Below are 18,058 nucleotides of genomic sequence, written 5' to 3'. Positions count from 1 at the left end.
CTAAAAATTTTTGCATTACCAGATAGAACTCAAGTAGACATATCCTCTCTGATCCAGCAACTGTATGCCAAGGTATATACCCTAAAGAAACTCTTGTATGTGTGTACCAGGAAAAAACATAACAAGAATGTTCATAGCACTCTGTTCCTAACAGCAAAAACTATAAAAACTCAAAAGCCTATCAAATTGAAAAATGGATAAATATATTTTTGCATACTGATATACTAAACTACCAAAAAGTTAAAACTGTATGTGTTAAGTCACTTCAATTGTGTCTGACTCCTTGCAACCTATGGACTATAGCCCACCCAGTCCCCCTGTCCATGGGCTTCTCCAGGCAAGAATATTGGAGTGGGTTGCCATGCCCTCCTCCAGAGGATCTTCCCAACCCAGAGATTGAACCCATGTCTCTTATGTCTCCTGCATTGGCAGGCTGGTTCTTTACAAGTTAGCACCACAGGGGAAGGTCAGTCAAAACTAACAAACTACAATTATACTCGGCAACATTAATATCATAATGTTTAACAAACAAAAAGCCACAGAAAATGTATAAATGGATTCAATTTCTATTATATTTACATAAAGTCAAAACCAGACCACCTGACCTGCCTCTTGAGAAACCTGTATGCAGGTCAGGAAGCAACAGTTAGAACTGGACATGGAACAACAGACTGGTTCCAAATAGGAAAAGGAGTACGTCAAGGCTGTATATTGTCACCCTGCTTCTTTAACTTCTATGCAGAGTACATCATGAGAAATGCTGGGCTGGAAGAAACACAAGCTGGAATCAAGATTGCTGGGAGAAATATCAATAAGCTCAGATATGCAGATGACACCACCCTTATGGCAGAAAAGTGAAGAAGAACTAAAGAGCCTCTTGATGAAAGTGAAAGAGGAGAGTGAAAAGGTTGGCTTAAAGCTCAACATTCAGAAAACTAAGATCATGGCATCTGGTCCCATCACTTCATGGGAATTAGATGGGGAAACAGTGGAAACAGTGGCTGACTTTATTTTGGGGGGCTCCAAAATCACTGCAGATGGTGATTGCAGCCATGAAATTAAAAGACGCTTACTCCTTGGAAGAAAAGTTATGACCAGCCTAGATAGCATATTCAAAAGCAGAGATATTACTTTGCCAACAAAGGTCTGTCTAGTCAAGGCTATGGTTTTTCCTGTGGTCATGTATGAATATGAGAGTTGGACTATACAGAAAGCTGAGTGCCGAAGAATTGATGCTTTTGAACTGTGGTGTTGGAGAAGACTCTTGAGAGTCCTTTGGACTGCAAGGAGATCCAACCAGTCCATCCTAAGGGAGATCAGTCCTGAATGTTCACTGGAAGGACTGATGTTGAAGCTGAAACTCTAATACTTTGGCCACCTGATGCGAAGAGCTGACTCATTTGAAAAGAACCTGATGCTGGGAAAGATTGAAGGCAGGAGGAGAAGGGGACGACAGAGGATGAGATAGTTGGATGGCATCACTGACTCGATGGACATGGGTTTGGGTGGACTCCAGGAGTTGGTGATAGATAGAGAGGCCTGGCATGCTGCGGTTCATGGGGTCACAAAGAGTTGGACACGACTGAGCAGCTGAACTGAACTGAAAGTCAGACAAAATTTAAGTCACAGGAATTTATAAACATATACATATATAATATTGTGAGAATATGGTTAACAAATAGTGAAGTCACTCAATCGTGTCCAACCCTTTGTGACCCCATGGACTGTAGCTCACCAGGCTCCTCAGTCCATGGAAATTTTCCAGGCAGAAGTGCTGGAGTGGATTGCCATTTCCTTCTCCAGGGGATCTTCCTGACCCAGGGATCAAAGCCAGGTCTCCTGCATTGCAGGCAGACGCTTTACCATCTGAGCCACCAGGGAAGCCCATGGTTGACAAATATGAAATAATAATTATGGAAGTGGGATTAGAGGACAGATACAAGATGGGGCTCACAGGAAGCTTCAAAGGTTGCAGTGGTTTTCCATTTCTAAAGATGGCTGAAGAGTACATAAGTATTTGTTTTATTATTCTTTAAATTTTATATATAAATATGTATATTTTTTCCCTTTGAATATAGCATATTTTGCAATGAAACACTTAAAACATGAGGTGACCCAAAAAGGTTTGTACACAGTAAAAAAACAATTAAAAGGAAAAATAAGTACAGAGACTAGGTTTCCAAGAATTATAGTAAAATTAAAAATTAAGTTTTATTTATCCAACTTCTTTACCTATCAGAGCATTAATTTCCTCCAGGATATGGACATAATAAGTGTAAATGCTGAAAGTGTATAAATGAAAAATGATTATTTTTTACTTCAGATGACTTCAGACACTATTTGTCAAGGAAACAATTTAGTTCACAGTCCTAATACCATCTAAGTACACTTCTTTAGTAAAATAACAAACTACATTAAGTTTATTTTTTCTAAAAGGCAGTTACTGAATCACTGAGTAAAAGTTCAATTTACTAACATCACATTAAATATTTACAGAATGACTTGAGTTTAAGTGCAGTAGAAGCCACAAACTGTTCAGATCTGTACTCTGATCAGTTACTATTCAGAATAGTAACCAGCACCATAACCTGTTCTTTTTAGTTAACATTTTCCTCAAAATGTAACAAGAGACTTAGTTTTGTATCATTAGTAAGCCCCCCTCTAAAACTAGATTTTAAATGTTCCAGTAGAGAGAAATAAAGTCTATGCTTCATCAAACCCCACATTACATTTACCTATGAAATAAAAATTCTTCCAAAATGTAAACCAACAAAAAAAGGGGAAATAAAAATTTACCTAACAGTTTCAAAGACTGAATAAACTACTGATGTAACCCAGATAACTGTTAACCATTCAGTACTTGCCTATTTAAAATATGACTTCTAAATGGAATCAGGAATTAAACATAATCTTACCTGAGGAGGGTAGTTGCTCTCCGAAGACCACCTTGAAGACTGGTCATTTGGTTTATCAACTAAAATGTTCCTGAAATTTAAAAAAAGAAAATTATACATTTAATTAAAAAGAATAAGTGAACAAAAATATGTAAAAAGAGGAATAATCTACCAGATGCTAAAATTATCACTAAGTTAATACTGGGAACTTGAATAAGGAAAAAAAAAGGAAACAGAACAAGAAACACAGAAAATGTCTAGCAGTTTTAAGGTTTTTAAATATGATAAAGGTAGTATTTTAAACAACTGAAAAAAAGCATTTTATTTATATATATGTGTACACACAGAGAGAGAGCTCTACTTCATATCAAGTGACAAAATGAACTGCAGGTGTACTTAGGAATTTAAGGTAAACAAAGTAATAAATACTAATAATACTATAAATTTATGCACACATATATAGGTATGTATATATATATATTTAGGAATTTAAGGTAAATAAATAAAAGACCTAATAATTAATATAATGATATCATACACACACACACATATATGTATATGTTTATATAAATATATAAATCTTTTTTTTTCAATCTTTGAATCAAGAAGTTCTTTTAAGCCCAGTACCTAAAACAGACCTATGAAAAAAGGAACTGATATATGTAATTTTGGAAGGTGGTACTTTCACTGAAAATTGTAAGGCTAAAGACAAACAGAATCACACATAAAAAAACTACTTTATTTGATACAGTTATTTCTCAGAGGGATATGGATTAATTCTGAAACACTTTATACTGGTGTCAAAGAAACAGTAAATGGACAGTAGATGATGGGAGTCAAGCTTCTCACTTTGGAGTAGAAAGTAACAGAAAAGCAAGGGGATGAAGGTTGGAATGAACCCAAGGGTACTGAAACAGAGTCAGAGACATCAGTGTGAACTCATATTAATATTCAGCTTTATATAGATACAGATAAAGAGATTCAATAATTATATGTGAGTGTGCACACACACACTGGCACAAATAGTACTCCCAGCTCTGTTCACTAATAGGGACTACAATCAGTGACACTCCAGTAGCAGTGAGTACACTCAATACCAATTCTTGGTTTCTATAGACCACAGTCCAATAAAAAGAAACAGGGATTCTTGGGAAAGGAGCTGATTCTAGGCGTAGAGCAGGGAATTCAGAACATTAGTCTAGAACATCTTGTAGTGCTCAAAACAACCACAAACGTCGGGGTTGGGGGGCATGTCAAAGGGACACAGAGGAGCCAACCTGAGAGAATGAATGGCCAAAGCTAAAATAACTAAACAGCAAAATAAATAATGAGGTACTGGATTACAACCCAAATATCCCTGAGTCTCTAGTGATATAAATAACTCTAGTCTAACAATCAGAAAAACATCAAACAGATTCAGACTTACAAATATTCAACAAAATACATGACCAGTACTCCTCAAACTATCAATATAATGAAAAATAAGGAAAGATCAAAAAGCCATCACAGACCAGAAGAGAGTAAAGGAACAAAACAAGTACAAGTAATGGTATCTTGAATGGGATCCTGGATCAGAAGACACTAATAGGAAATCTAACAAAATTCAAATAAAATGTGAAATTTAGCTAACAGTAATGTATCAGTGTTGGTATCTTGGTCATGACAAATGTACCATGGTAATATAAGATGTCATCAACAGGAGAAACTAGATGAGGGGCATACCTATCACAGAAAAGGTACTTAATAAATGTCAAAAAGATGAATGAAATTTTTTAAAGATAGAACTATAAGAAAAAGAATTTTCTTTACATACACATTTTACAAAGATAAAACATGAATACATGAAATGACCTCAAGCATTCTAAAAGGTAAAAACCAGCTAGAAAAATATAGGCAATGTAAAACACAAAAGGCTAATTAAAATTTGAATATTTAAACAGCATTTAATCATAAATACAGCCTTCCCACGTGGCCCAGATGGTAAAGACTCTGCCTGCAATGTGGGAGACCCAGGTTTGATCCCTGGGTTGGGAAGATTCCCTGAAGGAGGGCATGGCAACCCACTCCAGTATTCTTGCCTAGAGAATTCCATGGACAGAGGAGCCTGGTGGGCTACAGTCCATGGGGTCACAAAGAGTTGGACACGACTGAGTGACTAAGTATAAATAGCCCATACAAAAACTGGCAAACCCAACCATTCAAAATCAATAATAACCAAAAATTAGAGATTGAAACAAAGATACACATTATCCCTATAAAATTGAGCCTATACTCACAATAACATATTTGAATCATAACTGCAGTTGTTGGCCAGAGCTGGTAAAATGGTACTCTCCTATTTTGCTGGCAGAAATGCAAACTGATACAACTTTTCAAGAGAGAATTTTAATATACTATATATCAAAAACATTTCAAATATGTATATCCTTTTAAATAAAAATGATAACAGCCATGACGACAACAATAATGTTTGTATCTAACATTTCTGAGCTTTTATGACATCCCAGACTAAGACATCCTGGTCTAAGTGCTTTCCATATATAAACTATTACCTTTAACATACAGATTAAGAAACTGAGAGAGATAAATTAATATACCTAAGTGGTGGTGGCGGTTTAGTCGCATCCGACTCTTTGCAACCCCATGGACTGTACCCCGCCAGGCTCCTCTGTCCATGGGATTTCCCAGGCAAGAATACTAGAGTGGGTTGCCATTTCCTCCTCCAGGGGATCTTCCCAACCCAGGAATCGAACCCAGGTCTCCTGCAATGCAGGCAGATTCTTTACCAACTGAGCTACAAAGGAAGCCCCCCTACACACCAAAAAAAGAACCTCAACCCAAGGTGATCTGACTCCAAAGTCAATGCTTTTAATCACCATAGTACACAGTTCTAGCATATTTCACTTCCTGGAACTTAACCTAAACAATAATCCAGGGGATTTAAAAACGTCCATATTCATCACAATTCAATTTATAACAGGAAACTAAACAAATTGTCTAACGAGAGGGTGTGTTAAAAAAACTTATGAAATGTCTGTTACAGAATAACATGTAAGCATAATGTATATTATGGCCTCACTTTAACGCTGTTGGCAAATGTTTATTACACAGAGAGTGAAGGGAAAAGGTAGTTTACAGAGTATGTACACTGAATCAAGCATTGTAAGTAATAATAATGTTCGTTCATGAAAAGAAAAGACCAAAAAGATATGCTAAATTGCTAATGTAGCTATCAGTGGTGAGATTACAATAACTTTCTTCCTTCTTTGCACTTTTTTGTACTTTTCAAATATTCTAAAACTAACACATCAACATATAATCAGAAAAAAATAGATGTGTTTTATTAAGCATTACAAAACAAAGATAAGAACTCTATGAAAAGACTGTAGTACTGTTAAAAACTAAAGCTATAAAACTAGGGGGAAAAATCACTCTGACATAAAAGTATGAAAGAAAATCTAATATAAAACTATGATAAATTGGGACCACAAAAATCACAAAGTATAATACATTGGGGGAGGGGAGAGCAAATGACATGTGAGTTAACTTCATCATTTTCATAGCTCTTAAGAATAATGTTTCCGAAACTGATAAAAAGAAAGAGACTCAAGAGTATGGAAATTTAGGATAAAAACATACTACCTATCTTATAAGTTATTTGAGACAGAATACCAACAACAACAAAATAGCAAAGAGCAGCTAACAGAAGATTAAATGAAAGCAGGACAGGCTGAAAACAGAAAATTTAAAATACAATATTAATACAAAGAATCTAAAACAGTCAGACATATAAATGGCCTAAAATAGCATAGTAAGATATCCTTTGAACTGGGTGTTATAGTAGTAACATTACTATTACATGAAGGCACACACACATTAATAGAGTGACTAGTAATGACAGATACAATCTTTGCAAAACTAGGAGGAACTTAAAGAAACAGTATTAACTGGGATTAAAGGGCTCAAAGGTAGAGATAAAAAAATAAAATTTAAAAAAAGTTGGACTGGAGGGAAACAATAAGATAATAAGAGTTCAAGCTAAGATTGTGAGTCAATGAATTAAATGAAAACAAAAATAAAGTAAAAAACACAGAAGAAACTAATAAAACAATAGCAGGAGATTAAAGTCTCTCAGCATCTAGAAAATTAATAAACAAACATCTATACAATGTCAAAGCAGCAGTAAGTATTAATAGTACTATGAAGAAAAACAAAACAAAGTAGAAGAGAAACAGACCTGGATAATGTGAGGGAGTTAGCCATGTCATAATCTGAAACATGAGCAGATAGATCACTAAATGCAAAGCTGAAGGGGCAAATAGTTACAGAATGTTACGGTCTTGTGTATTTTGAAATGCCTAAACAACCCACTGGAGTTTCAGCAGCTGGATTAACTGAGGCTGAAATTCAAGGAAAATGCCAGAGCTGAAAAAATAGAGCCATCAGTATATCAAATGCTAAAACATATAAAGCTATGACACTGAATGAAATAACTCAGGGGATAAAAAGGAGGTAGAAGAGAAGTTGCACCCCCTCCCCCCCCCCAACATGGCACTAATGGTAAAGAAGCTGCTTCCAATGCAGGAGACATAAGAGACATGGGTTCAATCCCTGGGTCTGGAAAATCCTTTGGAGGAGGAAATGGCAACCCACTCCAGTATCTTTGCCTGGAGAATCCCACAGACAGAGGAGCCTAGCAGGCTACAGTCTATGGGGTTAGATACAATTGAAGCAACTTGGCATGCACAGAGAAGCTGAAGGACTGATTATGCTCTGGAGGGTCCATTATTTGGGGGGCCAGAGAGAAAGATCAAGCAAAGGAGACTGAGATGGACCAAAGACGAAGAAACTGGAAACTTAGAAACCATGATGTCAAATGAAGAAAGTACTTTGAGAACAAAGAAGTGAAAAACTATGTTCAGTGCTGCTGAGAAGACAGGATTTGGGTGGTATTCACTTCATTTGCCTAACTCCAAACTTAAAAGTTGCCACACAGAGTGCTTAATAAATATTTGATAGATATTAACAAACAGCAAATCCATAAATAGCACTAAAAGGAAAAAAATTCAAGTGATTCTATTAAAGCATAGAGTACATTAATTATATTAAACAAATATATTAATATATTTGTTATCTGTAATTTAAAGCTTATACTAAGATAAAAGAGAAATATGTACACTTGAAACTTATACAATATTGTAAATCAATTGTATTAATTTAAAAAATAGATAAAAGAGAAATATGATGCAGATCAGAAATGAGGTCAGGTCTAAGGTGACTTGGAAAGATGGAAGCTTGAAAATATTCCTGATGATTTCTCTCTAGTTCCAACACTAAGTCAACTACCAAGTACCTCTCTTAAGCCCAGAAGGTAACAGAGACAAGAAGCAGAACTTTTAAGAATTATCACAAAAGCTTATTAGTACTAGGAGGACCAAGAGATCCATGGATGCACCTTTCCCCAAGAGAAATACGGTAACTAAACAAGCACTCCTGGGACAACAGGCTAGTCTCCTTGGCCCACAAAGAGCTTCAGGAGAACTTTACTGCTGAATATAAGAACGTACTTCTCTTAGCGGAAGGCATTTAGTTGCTGAGAGGTGGCTCCCAGTGACCCATGGAGAACCACAGAGAGCTAACAATACACAAAATGTTACACAAAAAGCCACAAGACAAAGACTGCCAGGCTACAAGACAAAGACTGCCAGGCTGTCCATAATCTGAGGTATCAGAAGCTCTACCCAAAGAGTACACAATACAAAAAAGTTCGTATAGAAAAATGTACAAAAAGAGCCAAGAAAATTTATTTAAAAAGTGAGAAGAGATCATTTTATCAGCTTTTAAAACACTTCAAATTCTTTATAATTAGAACAGTAGGGATAGGAACAAACCAAGAACTAAGAAACAAAAATCCAGAAATTGAGCCTGGTGTAGATGAGAACTTAATATTTTATGAAGGTGATATTTTATTTCAATGGGAAATGATACTTCATATTTAAATGATGCTTATACAACTGTATATCCACAAGAAGAAAATAAGTTAACCCCTATCTAATATCATATACAAAAATAATTCCAATTAAAGATATAACCATACAAACATACATAAATATCTCAGAAGAAAACTGAGGGCCAATCTATACAACCAAAAAAGTGTTAGAGATCTTTCTGTCAAGAAACAGAAGCTTTGAAACAAAAATTTTATTTAAAAAACTTTAAAATTTTGTATTGTAAAAAAAAACTCCATAAAAACGGATAGGAATCACATGGGTCAAAATGGCCATCATCAAAAAGTCTACTAAGAATAAATGCTGGAGAGGGTGTGGAGAAAAGGGAACCCTTTTACATTGTTGGTGGAAAAGCAAACTGATACAAGCACCATGGAGAACAGTATGGAGATTCCTTAAAAAACCAGGAATAAAACTGCCATATGACCCAGCAATCCCACTGCTGGGGATATATTCTGGACATATATCCTAAGGAAACCATAACTGAAAAAGACACATGTACCCCAATGTTCACTGAAGCACTATTTACAAAAGCTAGGACATGGAAGCAACCTAGATGTCCATTGGCAGATGAATGGATAAGGAAGCTGTGGTACATATACACAATGGAGTATTACTCAGCTTAGAAAAGAATGCATTTGAGTCAGTTCTCATGAGGTAGATGAACCTAGAACCTAATATACTGAATGAAGTTAGTCAGAAAGAGAAAGACAGATATCATATATTAACAAACACATATGAAATCTAGAAAGATGGAACCAATGATCCTATGTGCAGGACAGCAAAGGAGACAGAAACACAAAGAACAGACTTTTGGTCTTAGTGAGAGAAGGAGAAGGTGAGATGACTTGAAAGAAGAGCACTGGAACATATACACAACTGTACATAAAATACACAGCCAGTGTGAATCTGATGTATGACGTAGGGCACCCAAAGCCTTGCTCTGTGACCACCTAGAGGGATGGGGTGGGGAGGGAGGTGGAAGCGGGGCTCAGGAGAGAGGAGACACATGTACGCCTATGGCTGATTCATACTGCTGTATGGCAAAAACCATTACAATGTTATAAAGTAATTATCCTCCAACTAAAATATATAAAACTTTTTTAAAAAGACAGGAAACAAGCAATAGTTCAGGAAAAAGTACTCGCAACTCATATGACTAACAAGCTAGTAATCATATCTAAAATAAGTAAAACAGGGTTTCACTTGAGAATAAAATGAAATGAGTGGAATGCGTGTCACTGAAGAGTCATTAAAATTTAATGACTAGTAAATAACAACAACAAATTTTTTTTCTAAATCCCTGTGTCAGGAAAAACAAATTAACACATTAAGATATCTTTTTTCACCCCTCAAATTGATTAAGTTAAATCTTTACAGGAAATCTCAGGGAGAAACTGTGGACATGTCCATTATTCCAACCTTGATGGAAAGTCAATTTGCAATATCTATCAAAATTCTAACTGTACATATTCTTTCATCTAGCACTCTCAGAATCTATCCTATAAAAAAAAAATCATCAGTATATAAAGATCTATGTATAGAGACTCACTTATGAGTCTAGCTGCAATAGCAGGGAAATAAATCATAAAACACTATACTGCCAGATCTGTGCCAGCTAACTTGTAGGGATTTCTGCAATATATAAAAAAAAAAAAGAAGGAAGTATGATTTTATTGTTAAAAATTATTATTTATATATATATTTGTATCCAATTGTGGCTTCCCTGATAGCTCAGCTGGTAAAGAATGCACCAGGAGACCAGGGGACCAGGGTTCGATTCCTTGGTTGGGAAGATATGTTGCAGAAGAGATAGGCTACCCACTCCAGTATTCCAGGGCTTCCCTGGTGGCTCAGACGATAAAGAATCTGCCTGCATTGTGGGAGACCTGGGTTTGATCCCTGGATTGGGAAGATCCCCTGGAGAAGGATCCCCTGGCCACTCCGGTATTCTTGCCCAGAGAATTACATGGACAGAGGAGCCTGGCAGGCTACAGTCCATGGGGTCACAAAGAGTCCAACACGACAGAGATTTTCACTTGTATCCAGTTGAATTAATAAGCATGTGTGGTATTACCTGTTGGGCTTCCCTGGTGGCTCAGCCGGTAAAGCGTCTGCCTGCAATGCGGGAGACCCAGGTTCAATTCCTGGGTCGGGAAGATCCCCTGGAGAAGGAAATGGCAATCCACTCCAGCACTCTTGCCTGGAAAATCTCATGGACGGAGGAGCCTGACAGGCTACAGTCCATGGGGTCACAAAGAGTGACCCTGGATTGGGAAGATCCCCTGGAGAAGGAAACAGCCACTCCGGTATTCTTGCCCAGAGAATTACATGGACAGAGGAGCCTGGCAGGCTATAGTCCATGGGGTCACAAAGAGTCCAACACGACAGAGATTTTCACTTGTATCCAGTTGAATTAATAAACATGTGTGGTATTACCTAATTTACATCAAATATACAAAGCACAGATACAAGCCAATAATGAAACATGAAAGTCAAAGTGAAAGTCGCTCAGTCATGTCCAACTCTTTGGGATTCCATGGAATTCTCCAGGCCAGAATACTGGAGTGGGTAGCCTTTCCCTTCTCCAGGGGATCTTCCCAACCCAGAAATTGAACTGGGGTCTCCTGCATTACAGGCGGGTTCTTTACCAACTGAGCTATCAAAGAATCCCCAAAATGAAGCATAAGTACCATTATTGAGTTTTATTTATCTTCTACTTATATTCAGATTTTAAAAATAAACATTATTTATATAAGCATTAAAGTACTGTAAAAATATTATGACAAACTTTTCATATTTATGGAAAACTGACCTCATCATCAGATGGTCAAATCGGGCTCAACTTTTCTTTCTTTTTGAAGACACAGATGATAAAGAAGCAATTAATAAAGATATAACTGTTTCTTAAAATTTTTAAGTGACAGATTATCCCTCAAAGCTTAAAGTCAATTACAGATTAGTTTTAGTTCTTCCTCCCAGATGCTCCTTCCTAAAATCCATTTGCACTCTCCTAGAAAGCAAGTGAGAAACCAGTTGTGACAGTGACTATTATTAACGTTACTCTTCATCAACAGGGACACAGCCACTATGATAGCATTCTATAAAACATGTGCTTAAGTATCCTTACTCATAACTCCCAAAGATCTATAGAACCCACCATCATTACTGACTGGTATAGTTTTTCCTTCTTCTAACACTCGAGAGACATTAACCTCTTTCACTACAAACTGTCAATCATGATACTAACTCACTAGCCCTAATCTCTGAAAGGGGAAACATCCCATCCACAGCCTCTGCTGAAGAAGCAATCACAGACAGACAGTGATGTTTTCACTTGTGACTCAACTACGTCAGTGACAGCCAATCTCTTAGCCTAGCTAAGAGATAGAATGGGTCATATGAAAATAATGTATAAAAAGTAGAACCAATGAAACAGAGGGAAAAGTATACAGAATAAGAGATAAAAGAGAGGGAATAAGACAGTCAGAAGTAAGGTAAGACTGCAGCAGACATAAAGTAGAAGAGACTCCAAGGAATAACAGAGAATTGAAATTAATGGCTTTTTGGTTCTAGTTTACAGGAGGCTGTTTCTGGCCACCAAAATATGTGATCAAAACATACTTCTAGGTGCTCCATGACTAATGTTTAACATTTTAACTACTGTCTGAGAAAACAAGTAAATGATCAGCAAAAAAAAAAAAAAAAAAATTACAGAAGACAGAATTCAGTATAGAAACTATATGATCCAAATAATGAAAAGTAATCTACTAAGATTAAGCTCAATATATGCCATTCTAAAATATATTTTAAAAAGCAAAATACAAATAACAATTATCGGAGAACTTGTTAAGCAGAACCGGTAAAACAGATGGGCTAAAGACTAAAATGGTTTCCCTTTTTCATCAGGGCTAATTTTAAAAGGTACATTTTTATTCCTACCAATGCAAGATGAAAACTGAAGGAAATAAAAATGAGCCATATTAAGTCTCTTAGATATAGGCTAAAAAAGGCAAGGCTGTGAATAATTAATTTTTCTATTAAGACTATAAAAATCTATAGTGAAACACACGCACAACTGAAACAGGGGATGCAACATTAATTTTTTCCCAAGTTTTATGTCTCTATTTTGCAAATGTTTTAAGGTGGTATATTTAATTATACTACCAACTACACGTCAGGAACAAACTATTGAAATGCATTATAAGAAGATAATTTACTGGACATTTTGAGTTCAAGTCAGCAAATTAAAAATCTTCTTTTGATTAAATATGTTCAAATCTTAAGCCTGCCTGGCAACATCTTTTAAATTGCTGCTCTTAAGAATACTTAAACGCAAAAAAAAGCAGCACTTGGGCAAAAAAAATGGAGCACTTAACATTTTTTTCTGCTAATGGATGCTCAGGATACTTAACAGTAAATCCAGTCGATTTTAAACTGAGAGCTTTGGATACTCAAAAGCTACCTCTAATTTCAATGTGAAGAAGTCAGTCAAGCCAAGTCTGAGAATATTTTTCTTCTGGTAGTTTTAAAATACCCTACTAAAACCTGTGCCCGTTGGTTGAATAATGTGACAAAACGCATCTAGAAGAAATCATCTCTGACTAGGAATGATAAGATCCTGGAGCTTGGCCACTAATTTGTTGGGTAAGGTTAAGCACATCACATAATCTCTCAGGACTTTAATTTCTTTAACTGTAATGCAAAGGGTTGATTTCCTTGATCTCAAGTTTCTTCCAGCTCTAATAGGAGCAGTGCACTGCACAACTCTAGAAAACACCATTCATGAGGCCATGTTAATATTCTACAAGTCTATGAAAAGATTTCACATTTTCATTCAAGGTATCATGTATAATTCTCCTCTTACACAGTAGTCAATAACAACACACAATCCACTGACTGCAAAACACCTTCCATTGTGTGTAAACACTAAATAGGGTAACACCACAAAAGTATAGAAGGGGTACCTGTGGCCAAGAATATTACGATTTAATAAATAGTAAATGTATATAGCATAAAGTGTTTGAGACACAAAAACCATACATAATAAAAAGCCAATTCAAAATGCAAAACAGAAATCAACTCAAACAATTTTGAATATCCACAGTTGTACAGTGTTAAAGAGTATACTATAAGAATTATAGCTTTTCCAAAAAAATCACTTATACACTCACTTTCAAATACTTTCTAATTTTCACACAGGAGCATGGTGAAGAGGCCTGACCATAAGCTGAAGTTATTTAACAAATATTTACTGATCTCTAAATGCTAGACATTGTGCTAGGCTCTAGGAATACACTGATAAATAAGACAGAAAGAATCCCCACTTGTGATGCTAAGGTTCAAATGAGAACTAGCAGAAAGTAAACAGGAACAGCTGTAAACAAGGTAATGACAGATCATAATAAATGATATAAGACAAATAAACAGGGAGATGCACTAGGGCAGGGGAGTTCTTTTATTTGAGGTGGTCCCCAAAATGCTAATTGAAAGGATCCACTCATGGAAAAACAAAAGAAAAGTCAACTCTTTACAAATAAATCAACAAGCTCAAAATCAGAACAACAGGAAATAATCTATGGAAACCATGGAAATCTGAGAGCTAGACTAAGTCAGATAATGGCCTCACAGGCTCTAAGATAAGATAAATGCAAAGAAGGTAAATCTCCAAGGGGTCCTGAGAACATTCATAAAACGTTGAATCTAGACCGTAAGAGGATTTCACAACTATCCTGCAAATATTTCCTTATTTTTAGGAAGACAGAAACCCATTCTGAAGAGAAATTACTAGGAACAGAAAATAAATTAAGCAAAGCGTAAAGAATGACAACTCCTAGGAAAGGTAAGATTCATATGCTAAGTTGGCAAAAGTCCAAGCAATATAGAACTCAAGACATATCACAGAGCAAAATACATTCAAAGATGCCTCTCCAAAAAGCAAAATACTTGCAAAGCACAGATACAGATATAAAAGCAAATAGCTTTATTATATCTCAAAAGTCCAAATTTTACAAATATTTCCCAAAGGAGAGAAGTCTTGAGCCACAAAGCTCAAAAACTATACTTGTCCATTCCTTCAGCCTACAGAAGCTCTTCCATCTAAAACTATTAGAAGTGAATTCTTCGGTGGTCCAGTAGTAAGGACTCCATGCTTTCCCTGTTGAGGGTGCTGGTTCAATCCTCAGCCAGGGAACTAAATCTCACAAGCCACGTGGGATGGCCAAAAAAATAAATAAATAAAACCACTGGAAAACCGAACTTGTTTAAACATTAGAAAGTTAAAATGAAAGTCCACATGAAGAAATTGTAGGAAAAATAATACATGTAAAGTAAATCACATTCTAACAGATAATAAAAACACATGAGAAAAATGTGGCCACAAAAAATGATGAACATTATTATCTAGTGTTTCAACATGAGCTGAAAGAAATTAAGAAAATAGCTAAAGCTTTATTAAGCAGTAATCAAAATTATGGCATTTCAGAAATATTAGACAACAGGAAGAGCTATTAAGACTCACAAATGGGACACAGGCAGCAAAGAAGCAGGCAGCCCGTGGGTGGGTGGTGGCTACCCTAGCGCAGCAGCTGGAAGACGTAATGAAGAAGCCGCCCACTGCTGGAGTCCTGTGCAGATTCACAAGGGCTCAGTATGGGCTGCCACGGAATCCGATCAGATGAGCATGCTCGGGTGCTATCAGTTCTAGCCCAGCAAGCAGCTAAGGTAAGCCCAGACCCCACTGACACTCCTTTGGTGTATCTAGAATCAGGTAATGGGAACATTATGATCCAGAAACACAACGGCATCATGGTAACAGTGCACAAATGGCCTCTTGACATCCTGTGTCAGTTCTCCAGCAGCCTGTCACAGAAATGCAGTCCTACGTGATGCTGATTATCTTACAGAACTATTAGAATTCCAGTAATTAGTCCATTCATGTAATATGCATTGGGCCCTTTTCTATTAATTTTAGAGTGAGCTGCTTTTTGACACTCTGGACTAACTTATCAAGATACTAGTTAAAAAGCATCATGTTTTGAAGCAGCAGGTTTAGGTCACCTTGTATACATAATTATGTTATGTTTAATAAACCTGGCTGGAGGGGAAAGAGACTCACAAATGAGGGGAAATAGATTTCTTTCAGAAAACAAACTAAATTAGAAATAATTAGACTAAATTGTTAACGTGGTAACCATTATGCAGTATATCAAACATTACGTTACACCTGAAACTAATATAATGTATGCCAACTGTACCTCAACTAAACCACACACACACAAAGAATATAACCCCTCCTCCCCCAACCCTGCCCAAAAACACCCAATAAAGAAAAAACAGATTGCAAAACTAGATTAAAGATTTACTGAGCACAGCCCCACCCATCAGAACAAGACCCAGTTTCCCTCTCAGTCAATCTCTCCCATCAGGAAGCTTCCATAAGCCTCTTATCCTTGTCCATCAGAGGGAAGACAGACTGAAAACCACAGTCACACTAACCAATCTGATCACATGGACCACAGCCTTGTTTAACTCAATGGAACTACTGAGCCACAACATGTAGGGCCACCCGAGACAGACGAGTCACAGTGGAGAGGTCTGACAAAACGTGGTCCACTGGAAAAGGGAACAGCAAACAACTTCAGTATTCGTGCCTGGAGAACCCCATGAACAGTATGAAAAGGCAAAAAGATAGGACACTGAAAGATGAACTCCCCAGGTCAGTAGGTGCCCAATATGCTACAGGAGATCAGTGGAGAAATAACTCCAGAAAGAATGAAGAGAGGGAGTCAAAGCAAAAACAACACCCAGTTATGACTGTGACTGGTGATGAAAGTAAAGTCCAATGCCGTAAAGAGCAATACTGCATAGGAACCTGGAATTTAGGTCCATGAATCAAGACAAATTGGAAGTGGTCAAACAGGAGAGAGCAAGAGTGAATGTCGACATTCTAGGAATCAGCGAACTAAAATGGACTAGAATGGGTGAATTTAACTCAGATGACCATTATATCTACTACTGTGGGCAGGAATCCCTTAGAAGAAATGGCATACACATCATAGTCAACAAGAGTCTGAAATGCAGTCCGAAGCAATCTCAAAAATGACAGTGATCTCTGTTCGTTTCCAAGGCAAACCATTCAATATCACAGTAATCCAAGGCTATGCCCCAACCAGTAATGCTGAAGAACCTGAAGTTGAATGGTTTTATGCAGACCTACAAGATCTTCTAGAACTAACACCCAAAAAAGATGTCCTTTGCATTATAGAGGACTGGAATGCAAAAGTGGGAAGTCAAGAAACACCTGGAGTAACAGGCAAATTTGGCCTTGGAGTACAGAATGAAGCAGGGCAAAAGCTAGTAGTTTTGCCAAGAGAATGCACTGGTCATAGCAAACACTCTCTTCCAACAACACAAGAGAAGACTCTACACAAGATGGTCAATAATAAAATTAGATTGATTATATTCTTTGCAGCCAAAGATGGAGAAGCTCTATACAGTCAGCAAAAACAAGACCAGGATCTGACTGTGGCTCAGATCCTGAGCTCCTTCTTGCCAAATTCAGCCTTAAATTGAAGAAAGTAGGGAAAACCACTAGACAATTCACGTATGACCTAAATCAAATCCCTTACAATTATACAGTGGAAGTGACAAATAAGATTCAAGGCATTAGATCTGAAAGACACAGTGCCTGAAGAACTATGGGCGGAGGTGGGTGACACTGACAGGAGGCAGGGATCAAGACCATCTCCAAGAAAAAGAAATGCAAAAAGGCAAAATGGCTGTCTGAGGAGGCCTTACAAATAGCTGAGAAAAGAAGAGAAGCAAAAGGCAAAGAGAAAAGGAAAGATACATCCATCTGAATGCAGAATTCCAAGGAACAGCAAGGAGAGAGAAGAAAGCCTTCCTCAGCGATCAATGAAAAGAAATAGAAGAAAACAACAGAATGGGAAAGACTAGAGATCTCTTCAAGAAAATTAGAGATACCAAGGGAACATTTCATGCAAAGATGGGCACAATAAAGGACAGAAATGGTATGGACCTAACAGAAGCAGAAGATACTAAGAAGAGGTGGCAAGAATACACAGAACTATACAAAAAAGATCTTCATGATCCAGATAATCACAATGGTGTGATCACTCACCTAGAGCCAGACAT

At 36.8% G+C, this 18,058-nt stretch overlaps 1 protein-coding gene and 1 pseudogene across 6 annotated transcripts in view; one reads left to right on the top strand and one right to left on the bottom strand.

Annotated features, from left to right (window-relative positions):
• The window catches only part of MKLN1 (muskelin 1), a 377,726-nt gene that overhangs the window by 144,223 nt on the left and 215,445 nt on the right, over positions 1-18,058 (bottom strand). For all 6 annotated transcript variants that reach the window (XM_069588394.1, XM_069588395.1, XM_069588398.1 and 3 more), the window contains one exon: positions 2,916-2,985. In XM_069588394.1, coding sequence (XP_069444495.1) covers positions 2,916-2,985 — 70 coding nt within the window. The remainder of the gene's footprint in view (positions 1-2,915; positions 2,986-18,058) is intronic.
• LOC138439049 (ragulator complex protein LAMTOR5 pseudogene) lies at positions 9,655-15,790 on the top strand (annotated as a pseudogene).

Source organism: Ovis canadensis, chromosome 4 (assembly GCF_042477335.2).
Source record: "Ovis canadensis isolate MfBH-ARS-UI-01 breed Bighorn chromosome 4, ARS-UI_OviCan_v2, whole genome shotgun sequence".
In the NCBI taxonomy this organism is placed as follows: domain Eukaryota; kingdom Metazoa; phylum Chordata; class Mammalia; order Artiodactyla; family Bovidae; genus Ovis; species Ovis canadensis.
Note: the sequence above shows the minus strand (reverse complement) of the source record. Positions and strands in the feature narration are given on the sequence as shown.